The 19,814-nt window shown below is 27.0% G+C and overlaps 1 protein-coding gene across 1 annotated transcript; it reads left to right on the top strand.

The window, feature by feature from the left end:
• The first annotated feature begins 26 nt into the window (after window positions 1–26).
• On the top strand, window positions 27–7,657 carry LOC135925254 (actin-related protein 3B-like). The gene is made up of 7 exons (XM_065460483.1): window positions 27–119; window positions 2,157–2,730; window positions 3,719–3,926; window positions 5,616–5,692; window positions 6,730–6,945; window positions 7,030–7,180; window positions 7,408–7,657. The coding sequence occupies exons 2-7, from the start codon at window positions 2,163–2,165 to the stop codon at window positions 7,541–7,543; spliced, it is 1,356 nt and encodes a 451-aa protein (XP_065316555.1). The 5' UTR covers window positions 27–119; window positions 2,157–2,162; the 3' UTR covers window positions 7,544–7,657.
• Window positions 7,658–19,814: the final 12,157 nt, after the last annotated feature.

The following is a 19,814-nucleotide window of genomic DNA, read 5'->3' as shown; positions in this document are numbered from 1 at the left end:
AAACATAATATATTTGACATTAATAAATCTGATCAAAAATTTTTATACATCAACAAATGTCAAATATTCGATATGAAAATTTTATTTGATAAAATAGTCCAATTAGTAAATTACGCCATGTGAGTATAAAATATTTATTTATGTATTATAATGCAAAATTATTTTTCTTAGATGGTATATAAACATCCTTTATTAAATTAATAGCAAAGTTTTTTTTTGGATTATTATTAAATAGAATTTTTTTTTAATGGTATTTTTTAATTATTTCTGGTTATATCATATCTATATCGATAAAATTTATATATATGGAAGACCTAAAATTAACTTGAACTTAGATTATATAATACAAGGCTGGATTTATTTATATCAAGAATCTAAATCATTTTTACCTAAAATTATTGGTGTTGGGAAGAGTTTGTGACCATCCCTTAATTTTCTATGGTTAACTCACAGAGAAAAATAATTTATATATGAATATCCTCAATTTGGTTCAAATTGGATATATTATAAGATGCTTTAAATTAAATTTACATTTGTGTATATTGAGCTGTTGTTCTCCCTAGTTTGAATACTTAACATGATCTTCAGAATAGTCAGTTCTGTTATCGTCCAATCTCAAACATAACATATCTATTTTATTCTTTTAATATTCAACAATAACTTTGATAATTTAATGATTTTTATCTATTTATTACAAAACAGTATGAAAATAACTATAAATATTTCTAACCTCTTGATTTTTTTTTAAATTTTCCTTATTTTAAAGTTTATTTTATAATCATCATATTGCTTTATGTTCTGCCTATATTTTATTTATTAGTTTCCTTTTGAAATAATCTAATACAACCAAATTATTTGAAATAAATTTCATGTCATAAAGTAAGTATTTTTCAAATTTGGGTCAGATCTAGAGTTTTGGCCTGCAGACCTCTGATATAAATAAAGAAATTAGCATCAATTTTAAATTTTTTTATTTTAAAGTTTAACTAATTTTCAGAATAAAATAAACTCTTTAAAACTAAAGATGCACTAATAATGATACCATCACAATTTTTAATTTTCAAGAAAGAAAGAACAAACCCAAAATTGCAATAAATTTATTTTATTTTATGATTTATCATCATAGAAAAGGATTTAGTTAAAAATTTAACAAAATAAGATATTAATTATGAATAAATCAATAATTCTGTATAATGGATATTTTTTATATTAAATTACAATTTTAGTTAATTGTCATGACTTTAGCTTATGGCATTAATGTAAAGTTATTTATTAGTGCATCTTCTTTTAAAATAATACGAACCTTATCTATTTTTAGGCCAGCTAATTTGGCTATTCTATGGGCCTGTACTGTACTAGAGCTCTACATGGGTAGACCCAAAATCTGACGTAGTTTGGGCTTAAAAAATTTTTTTTTAGAAAAAATAAAAATTTATCTGTATTCAAGTTAAATGAATAATTTACTATATGTTTTTTTTTCTATTGGATCCAAATCATTCAAAATGAATTAAATATTTTTATTTATTTTATGCCTACTGTATTGCCAACACAATTCAAATTAACCTTAAACCGCGATTCATGTGTAAATAGAGTGTTTTTTTACTGATATTGAAAGATCCAATTTTGCCATTATTTGCCTAGTTGTTATCACTTGGGAATTTGTAGTTCCAATTCCTTTTTGATAGAATGAGTACCTTTTGTGAATTGTTAATACTTTTATTACTGCATTAAAATAAATTTCAACCAAATGAATCTTAAAAAAATTTGTTTTATTTATCTTCATTTTGTAAAAAAAATATATTAATATTATATTAAACTAATTATTTTAATACATCCAACCATTGCTAATTACTTTGGCATTTTTTTTATTTTTAAAGTTGAGTTTTTGCAGAGGTGTATCTATACATAGAAACCTATCAGATTTTTGATACCCCTGAAAATTATATCCAATCATTCTATATCAATACCCTATAATAAAATTATTATTTTATAATGCTTAATAAATTATTAATATTTTTTTTTATATATTTCAATATTCCTTGATATTTTATAGTAAATAATAGTTTAAAATGATACAAATGCCTTCACTTTAAGAATTTTAAGAATATGACGCCCCCCCCCTCAATCAATAATTATTTATAATCAATATAATACAGCTAATAATGTCAAACCTTGGTAGCTGGAACCATTTGCCAGCTTGCGTTATTGATGTGGGCACAGGCTACACGAAGATGGGATTTGCAGGCAATTCAGAACCTTCCTTTATTCTCCCCACTGCCGTTGCCATTCGTGAGGGTCCATTCCCAGCTCCTTCTGCACCAGCTTATAGTAAAGAAGGGGGAAGTGGGGGATCAGCCCAGGCTCCCTTGGCCTCTTGCATTATAGAAGACTTAGATTTTCACATTGGAGATCGGGCTCTTTTGGCGGGTGGGCCAGCAGGTGCTGGAGCATATTCGTTAAAATATCCAGTTAGGCATGGGCTCGTAGCAGATTGGGACCTTATGGAAAAATTTCTACAACGTTGCATGTTTGGCCTCCTACGTGTACAGCCTGAGGACCACCATTTTCTCATGACAGAGCCCCCTTTAAACCCACCCGAAAATCGGGAATATTTGGCAGAGATCGTTTTTGAAACATTTAATGCGCCGGGTCTTTACATAGCGGTACAGGCTGTTTTAGCCTTAGCTGCAAGCTGGACTTCTAAGACGGTAGCTAAGCGGACTATGACCGGTAATCGAATATATATATCTTTCTTGGGTATTTTAGATTTTTATAGGTGTTAGGACTAGGCAGGCTTACATGAAATTTAATGCTAAATTCTACTTCAAAAGAATGGAAATGGTTTAATTATTTATTAGCAATATTCATTATTATTTTATATTTTAACACACCAACTTTATTGTTATATGCAAATTAGATGATTAAATTATATTCCTTATTATATATAAATCTTGTTATTTAATAGGGCGGAATGAAATATATTTATTTGTATTCCAATTTCCAACATTTTTGATGCCTTTGATACGATTTACAGGGTATAAAAATAGTAATATTTGGGTGGATTTGTTGATTGTATTTGTTTAAGATATCTATTATGATGACTCTTGATTTTTAATTATATTTATAGTCTCAGTATTTTTTTATGAATATTAATTTAGCACTAGCCAGCCCATATTTAGTTTTTATAATGAAGCTTATTCAAATTTAATAAGTATACACCATAATTAAAGTAGGGTTAAATACCATAAACTGAACGGGAAATTAAAAATCTTGACTCGTTGGACCATATAATAATCAAAATTTTAAAAACTCTTTTAAAATTTGACTCGATCATTTTACCTCATAGGCCGGCCTTGATTTTAAATCATTTTGGCTGTATTTTATAAAATGATTCAAAGGGAAATTGAAAATAAATTATATTTTAAAAAAATCGTTTTTTAGTGTTTTATAATTATTTTTTCCTCAATGGATATAATCTCATCTGAATTATCATTGTATTAATTATATGGGCCAGATATGGGCGAAGGTCTAATAAGGGCTAGATGGTTATTACTATGGTTAATATTATAATTTCTCTTTTTTTAAAAAATTGCTCGAAAATAAAACTCGTATTTAATATTTAAATAGAACAAATCTGTTTTTCAAAAATAATATTTTTTATAACAAAACCAAATTTCTCATCCAATCAAATTTAATGATATTTTTTATTTTTATAAAGGCACAGTGATCGATTCTGGCGATGGAGTAACACACGTTATCCCGGTTGCAGATGGGTTCGCCATAGGCAGTTGCGTTAAACACGTGCCTATAGCCGGTCGCGATATAACTGGCTTTGTTCAACAATTGCTTAGGGATAGAAACGAAACCGCTAACGTTCCACCCGAGCAGAGTTTGGAAACGGCTCGGCTCGTCAAAGAAAAAATGGGGTTATCACTTTTATAAGCTTGAAAATTTCTCTTTTTTGATTTTAGTCTTGTCTTTGAAAATTCAAGACAACTAAAAAAAATAGATTTCTTGATCGCATTTTGATACACGCGAAAGAAAATATTAAAATTTTGCTAGGCTTGATTAATAGAGAGCTATTAACGTTCTTTCTCAAAAATGCCTATCTCAGTTTCAGTTGTAACACTGATCTACCTCATGATTAGTGTTGTTAAACGGCTCGATTTGGGCTGATTTATAAAAACGGCTAACTTACTATTTTCGCCATAAAAATATTGCCTAAGCCTCGAGATTTTAATAGATGCCCAAACCGGTGTGCCATCTATGAGTAAAATCTTCATGCTTGCATTATATTTTTCTGGATGAAATATTAAGTTAGCCTTTTTTAAATATCGGCTCAAATCGAGTCATTTAACAAAACCATTCATTATTATAAACCAAATGATTAATGATTTTTAGATAATCATTAGGGTAATCAGAAGAGAAACCCCTTTAAAAACTATCAAATATATCTATAGAAAGGAGCTGTCTTAATAAATCAATACAATTTATGCTTGTAAAGATATTTTTAACATTAACACGAAGTACCCCTAGAAATGGGTCAAGAAAAGAATACCAGCCGGATAACCCTCTTCAATATGAACGGATTAGCGTTTTATCTATATAAAATATAATTTTAAAAAGAATAGAATACCTTAAATCAAATGTTTCAGTTTCTGGTAATATCAGAAATGCAAGGAATATTTCAACGATTTTGCATATTAGCGATATTCATATGAACTTGCAAAGTTTGTATCCATACTATTCAATGAGTATCGGACTATTAATAATTCATAGTTAAATCATCTAGACTCTAAGGGGCATAACAAAGGGCTTATATTAAAAATATACTGTGAGTTAAAAATTAGACAAAAGTACATGGGATTTAACGTCGGAAAATTAAAAAAACTTTGAGAATTATAAAAAATACATAGCCTACATAAAAATAATAGAGGGAATTAACAGATTTTATTTATCTGATAGGCAGGGACCCAGATCTAGAGGTCGGCCAGGCCCGTTGAATATTTTGTTCAGCCCAGCCCGTTAAATATTTTTAATACAAGTTGTCCGTCCCGTCCTAATATTTTTTTATGAGGGATCATAAAAATTTTTGCACAATCAGAATCTGAAAAATTAAAATAAAATATATGCGAAAATTTTTTGTTTGTTTTTCAAAATATTTATAAAATTATTCAGTATGTTTCTAGATTGTGAAAAGTTTCGCTATTTTGCCTATTCTATCCAGTCACTTTAAATAGTCATCTAATTTTATTTCTAATAGTTTATAACCAATTAGATTTTAAACAATATAAATCTTGGACTAATAGCAAAATAAAAATTAGTTGACCAAAAGCAAAGCATAAACATTATTATTAAAAAAAACCCAAAAAATGTATTATTTCCATCACAATTTTTCTAATAGGAGCAAAAGCAAAAAATATTATTTTTTGAAAAGCAAAAGAAGTGTAAGAATTATATATTTTCAAGCCTTAGCCCTACTAATAAGAATAACTCTATTTCATGATTTTTTTAATCAGAACATTTCTCCCAAAATAATATTGTGGCTATTTATATTTTTTTGGGTAATCTAATTTATTACATTTTAATTTTTTTTATTTATTAAAAAAATAAAGATACGTTTGCCCCGATATGTGCCGCGAATTTAATAAGTACGACACGGATCCTAAATCCTGGATTAAACAATTCAAAGGTTATTCGTTAATTTCATGAATAATTTTACTTCTTTCTCTCCGTTCTTATGCTCTAATCTTTACCGTCATATTATATTATAGTTTTTTTTAAATATAATACAAAATCCTGGAAATTAATAAATCTAATATTATTATTAGTAAATATAAATAATAAAATTATGCAAACACGTGATAGGTCAACATAAGTTATAATAAGAATTTTCTATTCATTATATAATTTTTTTTCTTATTCAAATTATAGTATGTACTATTTGTGCATAGAACTAATCCTAAAAACAATACGATGTTAATGTCATATGTGGCAGTTATTTATAGACTCTTTTTAGGTAATAGTAGTGTTTGCAAGGTCTCATCCTGTCTTGAATCGTTAAGCCAGATGGGACCAAAATATGCTAAGCACTATAAAAGTTAATATTTAATTAGAGCATAGACGAAGCAGCAGCGAACACTAATCAAACTAACAAAATAAGCTTGTTCTCATACAACAAACAACTAATGTCAGACCTGTTATTAAGAAATACATATTAAATTTATAATAAAATACCAAAAAAAACCTATGGATTCCAAAACAAAATATATTTTAAATTTAAAAAATCAAATTATCTAAATCAAATCTCCATTCCCTCACCCTATGGATAGCAATAGAACAAAAAATCTAATATTATAACGATAAAAAATTATACTAAGGAAATCAGTAACTTGCATTAGGAGAGCCGTAGAATACAGCAAGAGTTATTATAGCATTATCGACTTGAGGGCTACGTGCTTGATATCAAGTAAATTTTGACAAAAAAAAATTAACTTGACTTGCCTGATCCAACCAAAACACAAATATGGAATAGTCTATATTTAAATACCTTTATTATTATAAAAATTGAACTTTGTTTATAAGCTACTATGTCCAAACGTGCATTATCATTTAATATCCAAAAAATTGTGAAATATTGCTTTAAAATAATTGTTCGAAATTAAGTCACAATCATATTAATCGCCATTTTCCATAATTACTATGCTAAAATTTATCTTTTATTTAAAGGCATAAATAATGTAACTCGTCGCCCTTTCGTTATAGACGTTGGTTACGAACGTTTTTTAGGTCCTGAAATTTTCTTTCGACCCGAAATGTGGAGTCCAGACCACAGAGAGTCCTTATCCAGCGTTGTTGATGGCGTTATACAATCCTGTCCTATTGATGCCCGTCGCCCTCTTTATGAGCATGTGGTTCTCTCGGGAGGATCCACCATGTTTAAAGGTAATAAAGAAAGGGAGAAAAAGAAACTGACAAAATATATTAATTTTGCTTCTTTTAATAAATTTCCCAAAATTATCACAAAAGATCTAGGTAGAAGACTACAACGTGATTTGAAGAGAAGCGTGGATGCTAGACTTAAGCAGTACGCAGAAGCCGGAAGTGTTAAAGAAGGTGGATCCGGAGGAATAGTTCCTAGGCCTATAGATGTTCAAGTGGTCACTCATCATATGCAGAGGCATGTCAAAAGCAATTAGAGAAAAAATCTTTTTTTTATTTTTTATCTATTAAATGATTGAGAAAGGTGAGAGTTTGTAGACTTATTTTAAAATTAATTGAATTTAGAATTGTATAAAAATTTTGATAAGGAAGGAAAGATGAAGAGAGTTTGATTTTTAAATATATTCTTAAAAGCTCTGTCCAGGATAAAAAATGTTTTTTTTGCATTTCTGAATTATTTATCAGGTATGCTGTGTGGTTCGGTGGTAGTATGCTAGCATCCACTCCAGAATTTTATAAAGTTTGTCATACCAAAAAAGATTATCAAGAATATGGGCCTTCGATTTGCCGTTACAATCCAGTTTTTGGGGCCATGAGTTAAAATTGTACCAATCACTTATTCTTTAAAATAATATCTCACCAGTATTTTGTTTTATTCACATACATTTGTAAAAATATTTTATATTTATATTGACCGAGAAATAAATTAATGTGATAAGAAAAAACGTGATGAAAATATAATGCTAGTTAAGAACGAAACTACCTGATTGTTTTCTTTATTTTAAGATAACTGCGTTAATACATTTACATTGAGACACCAAGTCAATACTAAAGAATGATATGCATGATGGAGGCTTATGAGAATGATGGTCTGGTGTGAGGTTAAATGTCTCAGAATGTAAGACATTGTGATTTGACAAAAATAAAAATGCTAAAGTGGATGTTGGGTAAATATAAAAAGATTATATTGACAATTATAAAATTTGGTAATTTTTTCAAAATAAAAAAGACATCATTTTTAAACTTTTAACCTTGAAATCTCTGGAACTAATAGAGCTAAAGTACTAGACATTTAATTACGCTATTTCTTACAAAAGTGTAAAATTTCATATATGAAAGATGTCCACAGAATGATATTTATTTAATGTATAATGACTTTGGGGTGATTTGAACATTTTGAAAGAAGACTGGGGAGTAGGATATTTCAGGAATAGATATCTAAAATAGTTTGGGGTTAAATAGATATATATCATTCCCAGAGACCTGCAGAGGTACCATTTGCACGGTCTGGCCCGGATTTTTTTTAAAATTTTTTATGGTTCGGCCCGGATATTTAAAAATTATATTCGACCTGGTATATAGAAAAAATTCACCTATTCGGTATTTTATCATATTTTTTGGCGAGTATTATCATTTAATAAGCAAGCATATTATCTGATGTTGTTAAACGGCTCGTTTTGAGCCGATTTTTAAAAACGGCTAACTCAATATTTTCGCCAGAAAAATATTGACTAAGCTTCGAAATTTCGATACTATATGTCTAGACCTTTGCTCCTTCTATACAAAATTTTCAGGCTTGCGTAATATTTTTCTGCATAAAATACTGTTAGCCGTTTTTAAAAATCGGCTCAAAACGAGCTGTTTAACAACACTACCATATTTTATTTTTTTTTATTCTAAACAGATATTTAGTATATTACAAATTGATACTATAAAAAATTTGTGTAAATAATATTTTGAGAATATACTATATTAATTGTGTTTATAAAAAAAATAAAACTCATATTTTAAAAATGTTACGTATATTATATAGTAATGTATTTATTACCTACTATCCTTTGCATATTTATTCCATGGCAGGAAAACTATTTATATTATGTAATAGATACTATGAGTGTTAGCTAGTGTTAACTTTCACCCAACATTATATTAATCATAACTATATAATCATTATAACCATATCTAATTGACGAATATAATAATTTATGTTGTATAAATTTTTTAAAAAAATTTTGCGGCTTGGCCCGGTTATTTTTTAAAAAAAAAATTTCAGGCCCGGCTCGGGTATTTTTTAAAAAAAAAATTTTAATCCGGCCCGTGTACCAGGGCCGGGCCTACAGGTCTGATCATTCCACGATGGTACCAGTTTTTCCACTGACTAACATTTTAGGTGAGATTGAGGTAAGGTTAATATTAATATATACAATAAAAAAAATATAATTTTGAAACTAATTATCTAAAATAATTTGTGGATATCATTATCCCCCAACGAATTTTCTCAAACAAAACTCTTGGATGAGTTTAGTGTTAAGTTTAAAAAGTTAGCCTAAAAAAATATGATAGAACCTTGGTTTAGTGGTCTGCAGAGCGATTTCTTCGCGGCCTGAGCCCGAATTATAAAAAAAAATTTTAATGATTATTTTGGATTTTATTTATCTGGTTGGACGACAACTCGTGCAGACCTCTACCTTGGTCTTCCTGTAGCTTTGCATTACACAAGTATCAACTTTTCGGAGCATTCCAATGGAAATACTTCAGCACTTAATTCGGCAGAAATTTTGAAAATAAATATTCAGATATGGCTAACGTAATTTTTATCCCACTTGTCACCAATACTCTTGGTGTTTTTGGTGAGGAATTTCTTAAATTTATCACATTATTAGGGACAAAGTTGAGCCAAATAAGTGGCGATCTTTATGAAGCCTGCAATTTCAAATAAGCAATTATGTTGGCTATTCGCCTGAGTAATCGCATTGTCATTCATAATTCCATATAGCAATGCAATAGAACCTATCTCTTAATTGTTTTTTTATTTAATTTTTATCCTCTTGCTTGTTCGTTTTAAATATTTATATATATGTGCTATATTTTTAAATTGATTTTTATATTATGTTTGTTTTAAATTCGTTTCTTTACAAGTACTCAAATAAAATATAAAATTAACTGAAAAAATATATTACTATTATATATATAACATTTAATAATTTTTACTTTATGTATCTATTATAATAATTTTACTAAAATAAATTATTAATAGGTTACTAATAGTTATATTATATAAAATAATAAATATTACAATCAAATGTCTCTAAATTCTTATCACATCAATACCGCGAAATGCATTGCCGTGAAAAGGTATTACTGCTCACTAATGCATTAAAGCGGATGTAATATATTTATTTATTTTTGACAAAGTGTTAATATAACTAATATATAATATTAAATTCCTTTCCTACTTATAATGTTTTCTACTTTATAATAAAGAGTTCATCAATTAATATATTTATATTTACCGGGTTTACCATAAAAGCAGGGTCGTAGCCAGGAATTTTCACTTAGGGGTTCCAAGTGCTTACTTGAGGGGGGGGGGCACTATTTTTTTAAAATCAAACAAATAATTACGCATTCATAGAAATTTTTTCCTATTTTTATTAAAAATTTAATAACAAAATAATACTATAATATGAATATACAAAACAAAAAATACTATAATATGCATATACAAAACAAAATATTACTATAATAGAATACGGCGATTTTTATTTTTAAATTTTAATATAAATGAACTTAAAGATAAATTCTGCGTTATTCTTTTTTCATACGCCATTAATACTAAATTTTGTTTACGTTTATCCTTCATAGACTCTACTGCTCGATAAAACTCTCTTTAATGTAGAGAACGAGGCCTCACAAGAAGCCGTTGATATCCCAATGATTATCGCTGCTGAGTAGCATTTATATAATTCTTTAAATGCCTGATTATATTTTTTTTATACATAATATGTAAGATATTTTCAAAATTTAAATAATCAGGGTCAAGGGGGGACAATGTATTAAAAGATTAAAATCATCTTCTGTAAATCGGTCTAAAAAACGATCCACAAAGTTATCTATAATTTTATAATATATCCTTTTTAAAGAACTCCAATTGGAGTCTTTTTCACAATCGAATTCTAGTTTGCTATCAACTAAAAAATCTTGGAAATTTTTAGGCGTTTTACGTACCCGTGATGATTTTTGGGGAGTAAGATTACATTTTGATAAAAGTTTTTCAGCCTTAATCATAATCAAAGCAAAAGAATTATCACTTCTTTTATTTTTTAATATATTGATAGTAGAATCAATACAATTTTTAGCATCCACTAGATTAGTACCTACTGATTGTAGATACTTATTTAGTGGATCTATTGTAATTAATATCTCATAAATTATGATGGCTAATATAATGTAATTTATATTAATACATTGAGATAAAAGACCAGAGGCTTCGACTGAATCATGAATTGAAACCTCTGAATTAGGAGTTCTATTAGAAAAGTAAAATAATACTTCACCAATAGCCTCAAAATTCTCATAAATAATGCGAAATGTTTCCAAATGACCAGTCCACCTCTGGTCTAAAAGTCTCTTAAGGGTGTGGCCTGTATATTTACAGGATACGTTAAAACGCCTGAAAAAATTATACAATGCATTTGATAAATTATAAAAATTAGAAATAATAACAATATTATTATACCAATTTTGAACCACAAGATGCAACTTGTGGTTGTAGCAATGTATAAAAGGAACATTTTTATTGATTTTTTTGAAGAAGTGTTTGTACTCCTCCATTTCGGCCAGACATAACGTTTGCATCATCATATGCCTGGCTTACTGAATTAATATTTAGATCATTAGCTTTAAAATGCAATCTGTAATGCTTTCAGCAGAAAGACACTCTAAATTAATGATTCCTATTAAATTTTCTTGGATTTCTTTAGAAAAAATATAGCGAATTATTATGCTCAGGTTTTCACAACCTGAGCATCTTTTGTCTCATCAGCCTTAAGACAAAAAAAGGGCATCTCGCTTTTATTATATTTGTCTGAAATATGTTCAAGCACCATATTTGCCATAATGGATATTACTTCGTTTTGAATCTGTGGTGATGTATACTGGGCATTTTGGGGTATAAATTTCATAATTTTATTTAATTCAGGGTTTTTTTGGATGGTGTAGGAAAACATTATTATAAATAGCCCAGAAGAATAAATTATGTTTTCATCTTTTGCAGCATCCGTAATATTTGTTGAACCAGTCCCACGGAAAGGTAGCTCTTGTATGCTAAGAAATAGCATCAAATCAAATATTGATTTAATATAATATTGATTACGATTAATTTGATCACCTCCCAACATTTTAGTTATTTCTGTACCTTTGTTTATATTTTGATTTTTATCATGCCATATTGTAATTGAATTTAAATGAGCTTTTGAGCTCTCGTGTTTTAGCAGTCCCTTCTTGGCAGCTAACGAATTTTTGCAATTTCTGAATCCCGTTTGTCAAAATTTATCACTTGGATTACACAAGTATTTCCTACATGGAAAACATAAGGCAACGTCAGCTTCTACACTATACTCCAACCAGTCTCGGCCTCTATACCTTGATTTTTGAAATGATCTTTGCCTTCCATGGATATCTTTTTACGCGTAATTGTTTAATTTGATTAGGTTTATTCTGGCCAAGGTCACCTGGGATTTGAATTGAACCATTAGAGGACTTTTTTGACACTAAAAATATTATAATTAATAAATTGTAAAGGGTCATAAATAATAATGGGCGAAGGAAGGGCATGCTGAAAATGAACAAACACAAAATTTATCTTGTATTTAAGATACAAGTATTTGCTATACTGTAGTGTCCAACCCTGATGAAGATTATCAGTAAAGTTGATCATTAAAATAGATATTCAGTATTAAAAGCTAGAAAAAGGTCATATATATTATATCTTTAAAGATTAACAAAAAAATATAATATTTTTATATTTATAAATCAATTACTAGTTGCCTCTTGACAATGAGAGACTGAGCTGCTAGATGAAGATAATTGAGTCTCTTCTTCGTCTTTATTTGTTTTAAAATCAAAATGTAATAATGAAACACAATAATCTCCTACTCCTATTGATATTGTCAAAAATATATAAATAGAAAAATTTGGGTTAAATTTTAAACTATTTACCATCTTCCTCCTCCTGAGTGTAGTGAGGATCATTTTCTAGATTATTAGTCATTCATATCTTGAAATATGAGTGAATATATTTATTTTAATAATTAAAATTGTATACAAAAATGATAATATTAATAATAAATGTCTGTCTCTTATCTTATATAAAATAAATATATATGAAATAATAATATATAGGTATTGCCCTATATCAATATCATATAAGTCATGAAATAATAATATAAATTTATACTAACTATGAGAAGAATCAGTTTCTGAAATTTCTGATGTAGACTAGTAGTTTGTAGAGGTGATGTTGCTTGACATTTGTTTAACTTTAACTTAAAATAAGAGTTAATAACTGATTGTTTCTTCATAATTTTAAAATAAACGCTGTAAAATAAAATAACTGGTTATATATTATAATATAAATGTGATACCTATAGAGAATGTTATACACAACAAAAACAAATGAAAAAAAAATGAATGAATGATAATTTAATATTGGGTAAAAATAAAAATAAAACAGGATAGAAAAAAAATTTACAAACTAGACATGTTTGTAGAATAAATATTCAAAATTTATTTTAAAAATATAAAAATAATCAATTCTAAATAGACATGTTTTTTGAATATTTTTGAATAAATATTAAAAATATAAAAATAATCAATTCTAAAAAAAATTTCCATTTGTGGGGCCAGAAAAATTTTTGGAGGCCACTTTTGGGGACCAAAGATTTTTTCTGGGGGCCAGGTTTGGGGGACGGCCCTGCATAAAAGCCATGTTTCTTTCTACTTTTTTTTATACCAAAATTCTTTATAAATATTATCGATCATTTTAATTAAAATAACACAAAATTTGACATTTAATTATTTTTATTATAGATTAGTATCATATTTTCACCTATTTTATAAGGTAAATATTAAATATAATATATCTTATAAAAAAAGTGTGGAAGAGATGATTTCTCTAGGTGCTAGGAATATATTGTATTCTATATTAAAGCAAATATATATAGATAATTTGATACAAATATTATTTGTGTTATTTTTTTTAATTTAAAGTATCAATGAATGTGGTTGGTTGATTCTAAATAGGGAAATCAATTTATTAATAAATAAGATATATTATTTTTAATATCAATTCTATTTGTTTCAATTACATACATTGATAATTATTACTATTACACATCATATAAATTCCATAGATTAAGAATATATTATTTTATTGTAAATGCAATCAGTATGAGATTCTAATTATTTCTTAATATATAACAAGTATAAATTTTATGTTTGCTATTGTTAAAAAAAACATAAATTTTATTTTATTTTTTAAAAAAACAACATAATATTATTAAAAACTGTTGACAAAGAGTTGGTAATAAAAAATTAATTTTTTTCATATTTAAAAATGTATTGGCATAGGTATCATGGATAGTAAAGTTGTTATATTTGAGAAAAACAAACAAAATATGACAAGCTTCTTACTTGACTACTTTATTAACAGAATATTAAAAACAACAGAATTTTATATAAACCTATCACAAATAGTGGTGAGTAAAAAAATGGCAATGGATCTCAAATCATGAAATATGAGATTTTAAATAAAAATATAGGTATGGACTGATCAGCAGGAATGAAGGGGAACAATGTTAGGAGCGACTAAATGGTCAGTTTAAAAAGGTATGATTTAGAATATATATAAAATTCTAAAAATGTAATACTATTGTTATCTTGATCTGATAATAAAATAACGAAGCATATATAGTTTTTTATTTAGTCTAAAATAATCAGCATGGATAAAAAGGAATATTGTTCAGGGAGACGAATGGGAAAGCTTCAAAAAATGCTAGGATCTTTGCGAATAGATTTAGAATCTTATTTTAAATATCATATATATATATGGTCATATAAATTAGCAAAACGCGTATTGTTTTTTTTTACTGAGTATTACAAAATAAGCAGTAGAAATAATGATAGGTGCGGCGAAATGACAAGTTTTAAAAAATAGGATCCTTAAGAATAGACATAATTTTATTGAAATAATAAAAATAAAGTTCTATATATATATAGGGAAAGGAAGGTAAGTAGGAAATGTAAAGATAGGAGATGGAAGGGCAAAAAAAATGGTTTCCATTCTAAATCGCTAAAATAAAAATAGCTATAAAAAAATTGGGAATCTTACTTATATATCCTAGAAAATATTTTAAGTAAGTTTGAAATTAATATTTATAGATGCTAAGGAAGTAAATTCTTATTAAATAGAGTTTTTTAAAGAATCGCTAAAAATAGAAAAATAAGTACTCATTTTGAATATGAGTGTTTAGTTTCTATTATTATTTTTTTTAGAAGATATAAGCGAGACTTACAACTTTTAAAGGAAAGGGGAAAAAAGAAATTAAAAAGCGAAAGTAAAGGGGAATATGTAAAGGAAAAGAAAAAAAGGAATGAAAATTTAATTCATTATATCTGGAAAGTTAATCTTGTTGATTAATCTGCCATCTTTTTCTTATAATAATAAAAGATAAATCAGAATCCGTACAATCTTTACGACAGGTTAAGACAGGGCCTGTTATCTAAAAGAAAAATTTTTTAAATAATAATGCACTGAAACCCCCACAGGAGGCACCATTAGATATGTTTTTATAATTGATATCTGAAATACATATATATAAATTATTTCATTATAATATAATTTATTTCAAATCTGCACCACATTGTAATTAAAATTTCATGTGACCCATTATAAATGAATTTGCTTATGTTGAGTTGAATTTAGAATTTTAAGAAATGTTGTGCATACAAAACATTTGATAAAATATTTATTTATATTATTTTTCTTAAATACCATTTTTACTATTTTTTAAAATATTTTTAAATAAAAATAAATACGTACCGATAACTATACGAAGCGACTAGCGAGAACATCGGAAAATTATTACATAGATGATATATGTAATAATACTAATAAAATGAATATAAGTATAAATTGAGTTGTGATTATTATGACATGAGTTTATAATTATTAAATATGACATAGCTAAACTTTCTTTGAACAATCATTGTTGATAAAAACATATGACTTACATTATTTAGGATATAAAAGTGATATTAATTGGAAAATTTTTTTAATATATTTTAAAGAAAATGATAAGATAACCTCAATTTCAAATGTACTATTTTATGATAAATATATAACTATGTATTACTTATGTAGCATTAATGATTAATAAACGTATTTGGTGAAACAAATTGGAATTATTAAAAAGTATCTTACATGACTTAATTCTATTTTTAAATTAAATATATATCCTTTAATAAATGGGATAATTTCACATATCACATAGTGTAATTCATACAACATTCATTTTTATATACAACCATGATAATTCATAAGACAGGATAAAAAATATTATAATAGATCTCTTTACATTGCAATAATGTAAGGCAGTTAAAACATTTTCACAAACATTATAAAACATATCTAATTAACAATATACTAATTCATAATATATAAATAATATCATATTATTTCCATTATATCAATATTATCTATATATGTATTATAGTGTAATAATACATGTAGTTTTCATATAACTACATACCCATTAATATAAACTAGTAGATAGCCCGTCAAAAATGACGGGGAATGAGAATTTTGTTCGTTCTTTTACGATGTTACCGTTTATTTAAAAATCATATCCAAATTTTATGGTTTTTACCCCCTCCCCCATTTAGGTCAAGTCCAACCCATTAAGACTAAGCGTTCATACTATTTTTTGATTCAAAATATATTTAAATAAGCTTTTATCCCATATCAAAGTTATTTGTTAAAATATTGCTGATTATATATGGCTAATATTTAATATAAAATAATCCCATACAGGTCCAAGCCCACAATAATTTTGAAAAAATTTCCTCAAGTCCGGTTAAACACCATAATAATTTTGATAGTTCAGAACCAAAATAAAATTTAAAAAAAATCATAATGCATTTATAAATGCAATCAGAATCAGCATGGTCCTTTGTTTTCTGATCAGGCCCAGCGCTAGCCTGCAAAAAAAATTTCAAGCGTCTACGACCTTGATAATTTTTAAAAAATTCTCCCAATCTCCGTCCAATAATTTTGGAAATTTTTTCTCAACTCTGGTCCAACCCATAATAATTTTAAAAAATTTTTCCCAATCCCGGTCCATAATAATTTGTGAAAGATTTTCCCAAATCAGATTCAAGCCCATATTAATTTTGAGGAATATTTTCCAAGCCCACGCCAACCCATAATAATTTTGAAAAATTTTTTAGTCCGAATATACTTAAATTTTTAATTAATTTATCATCAAATGAAGCAGAAATCTCCGATTTACCAGTTAGTTTAAGGGTTAACTTCTAGTATGCATACAAATAAAACACGTGAATTCTTAATAAGGGAAACTGGGAAAGCCCCGGCAAACCACTTATTAGAATCATGACAAAATCAGGTGCGTTATAATGTTTATATAAGAAATAACAAATACTACCTCGTTTTATTGGAGATAACCCCAAAAATTAAGTTATGGAGAAAAATATGGATTGAAAATGCGTTCACTGCAACAATTCTAACCAAATTGATTTTTTATAATGCTGAATGATTAATGTTTACATTATTATTAGTTATCCATGAAATAAAAATAAATAATTCTTATACTTTTTTGTACTAGATGAATTAAAGATTGAATGATATTTATCTTTTAATATCCCCAGCCTTCGGCCGGAATGAAGGTGGCTTGGTGAAGGGAAACAAAAAAGAAAATAGTGAAATTAAAAGGGAAAGGAAGGTAAAGAGAAAGAAAATTAAAAAGGGAAGAGGGGAAAGGGGAAAGGGAAATGAAATGAAATGATGAGAAAGGGTAAGATAATAAGAGAAATTAAAAGGGAAAGAAAGGAAAGGGAAAGAAAGGAAAGGGAAAGAAAGGAAAGGGAAAGAAAGGAAAGGGAAAGAAAGGAAAGGAAAGGGGAAAGAAAAAGGAATATGGAAAGTAAAAAAGGGAAGATAAAGGAAACTGATTATGGATAACTTATAAGTAATATTTGCTTTAGTTGCACTTTTACAGTCAATTATAACGCCTAAATATTTATAAGAGTTTGTTAAATTAAATTTATTGTTAATTGTAAAAAATTTCATGATTGAAGATTTGAATTTGATAAAATTTTAGTTTTTTTTTAAATTTATTTTCAGGTTCATTTTTCCATTATATTTGAGTCTGTTCTTAAAATATTATGAATGTTAGTGACATCTTCAGTAAGAATACATATGTCATCTGCGTAGCATAGCCAGTCTACATTTTGTAGGTTACTGGTATTCATGATGAAAAAATCTAATTGACTTTTATATGAGGAACTGTGTTTAAAAAAGTCATAATAGTTGTTATTTTTTTGTTTGAAGAATGAATTTGTAATTTTTAGAATGATTTACAGCGGACTACCTGAAGTAAGAATAGTATATCCTCTATGTTTTTTTTATGATATTATCATTTAACATATTGAGTCATTCGAATTTTAATATTACTATCTCCTATGATTTTTCTGAGAATAGTTATTTTATTTAAGAGCCTGCAGTATTAAAGGAATAAATTTGTAACTTGTTTGACATTTTAAATTAATTTTATTATGGAAAGAAAATTAAAAATATTATATCTTAAGTTTTGAAGATAGTTGCTTTTCATTGGCGTCGTGCTTTCTTGGCTGTTATGTCTGTAAAAAATTTCTTCTCTAAATTTTTATCATTACTATCTTCTATAATTTTTCTGAGAATAGTTATTTTATTTAAGAGCCATGGAATATTAAAGGAATAAATTTCTAACTTGTCTTTAAGAGAAATTTAAAATTTTTTAAAATTAAAAATATACATTTACTGGATGGATTTTTTTACCTTTAGTTTTCATGAAATAGTTGCTTTTCATTTGCGTTGTGCGTTCTTGGCTTTTGATAGTGGATGTTAAGTTTTGTGTTTGTAAGGAATTTCTTCTCAAGATACTTTATCGTTTCATAAAATAGATGATTCCTACAAAAATAAATAAATACGTACCGATGACATGACGTAGCTATTACATGACGTAGCTATCACATGACGTAGCGATGACAGACGTATCGATGACATAGTGAAAACATCGGAAAATTATAATATAGATATAGGTATAGATTGAGTATTGGCAATCATGATAAAGCATCTGATTTTGTTTAAGCGACCTTCGTCTAATTAAATCAGAGACCTTCATTGGCCTTAATATTTTGACCAAGCCCGGCCCAGGACCACAGTAAAAAAATTTTTTAGGCCAAAGCCCGGCTCATATCTAATGTTAAAAAAAATTTTCCAAGCCCATGATAAGTTTCAAAAAAAAATTCTCAGACCCGGTGTAACGTGATATTTTAACTTAAATTTAAATTAACTCCCTTTAGTAATACTGACATTTATGATTGACCTTATAATAAAATATCATTATAAAATTTAGTGTGATATTTTAACTTAAATTTAAATTAACTCACTTTAGTAATACTGACATTTATGATTGACGTTATAATAATATTTTATTAAAATATCATTATAAAATTTAATAATACTGACATTTATGACTGACATGTAATGTTAATAGTTTCTATTATTTAGTAATACTGACATTTATGACTGACATGTAATGTTAAAAAATATCTATTATTAAGGAATACTGACATTTATGACTTACGTGCATTGTTAAAAATTTATATATTGATATATTAATACTTATGACTGACAGGTGATGCTTAAAGTTTATATGTTTAACATATTGACGCTTATGAGTGATAAATAATTAAAATTTTCTAATATTGAAATTTATGCGATAGATAATATTAATTTCTGATATTTAGTTATATTA

This window comes from Gordionus sp. m RMFG-2023, chromosome 2 (assembly GCF_954871325.1).
Source record: "Gordionus sp. m RMFG-2023 chromosome 2, tfGorSpeb1-WG-v2, whole genome shotgun sequence".
NCBI lineage: Eukaryota > Metazoa > Nematomorpha > Gordioida > Chordodea > Parachordodidae > Gordionus > Gordionus sp. m RMFG-2023.
The sequence above is the reverse complement of the archived record's forward strand: the minus strand, read 5'-3'. Positions and strand labels throughout refer to the sequence as shown.

Bases quoted from the DNA above. Each gene is read 5' to 3' on its own strand.
- LOC135925254 (XM_065460483.1), top strand. From the start codon at position 2,163: ATGTCAAACCTTGGTAGCTGGAACCATTTGCCAGCTTGCGTTATTGAT. The intron at 2,731-3,718 runs GTAATCGAATAT...ATTTTTATAAAG, and splicing joins AGCTAAGCGGACTATGACCG to GCACAGTGATCGATTCTGGC. The intron at 3,927-5,615 runs GTTATCACTTTT...AAAAAAATAAAG, and splicing joins CTCGTCAAAGAAAAAATGGG to ATACGTTTGCCCCGATATGT.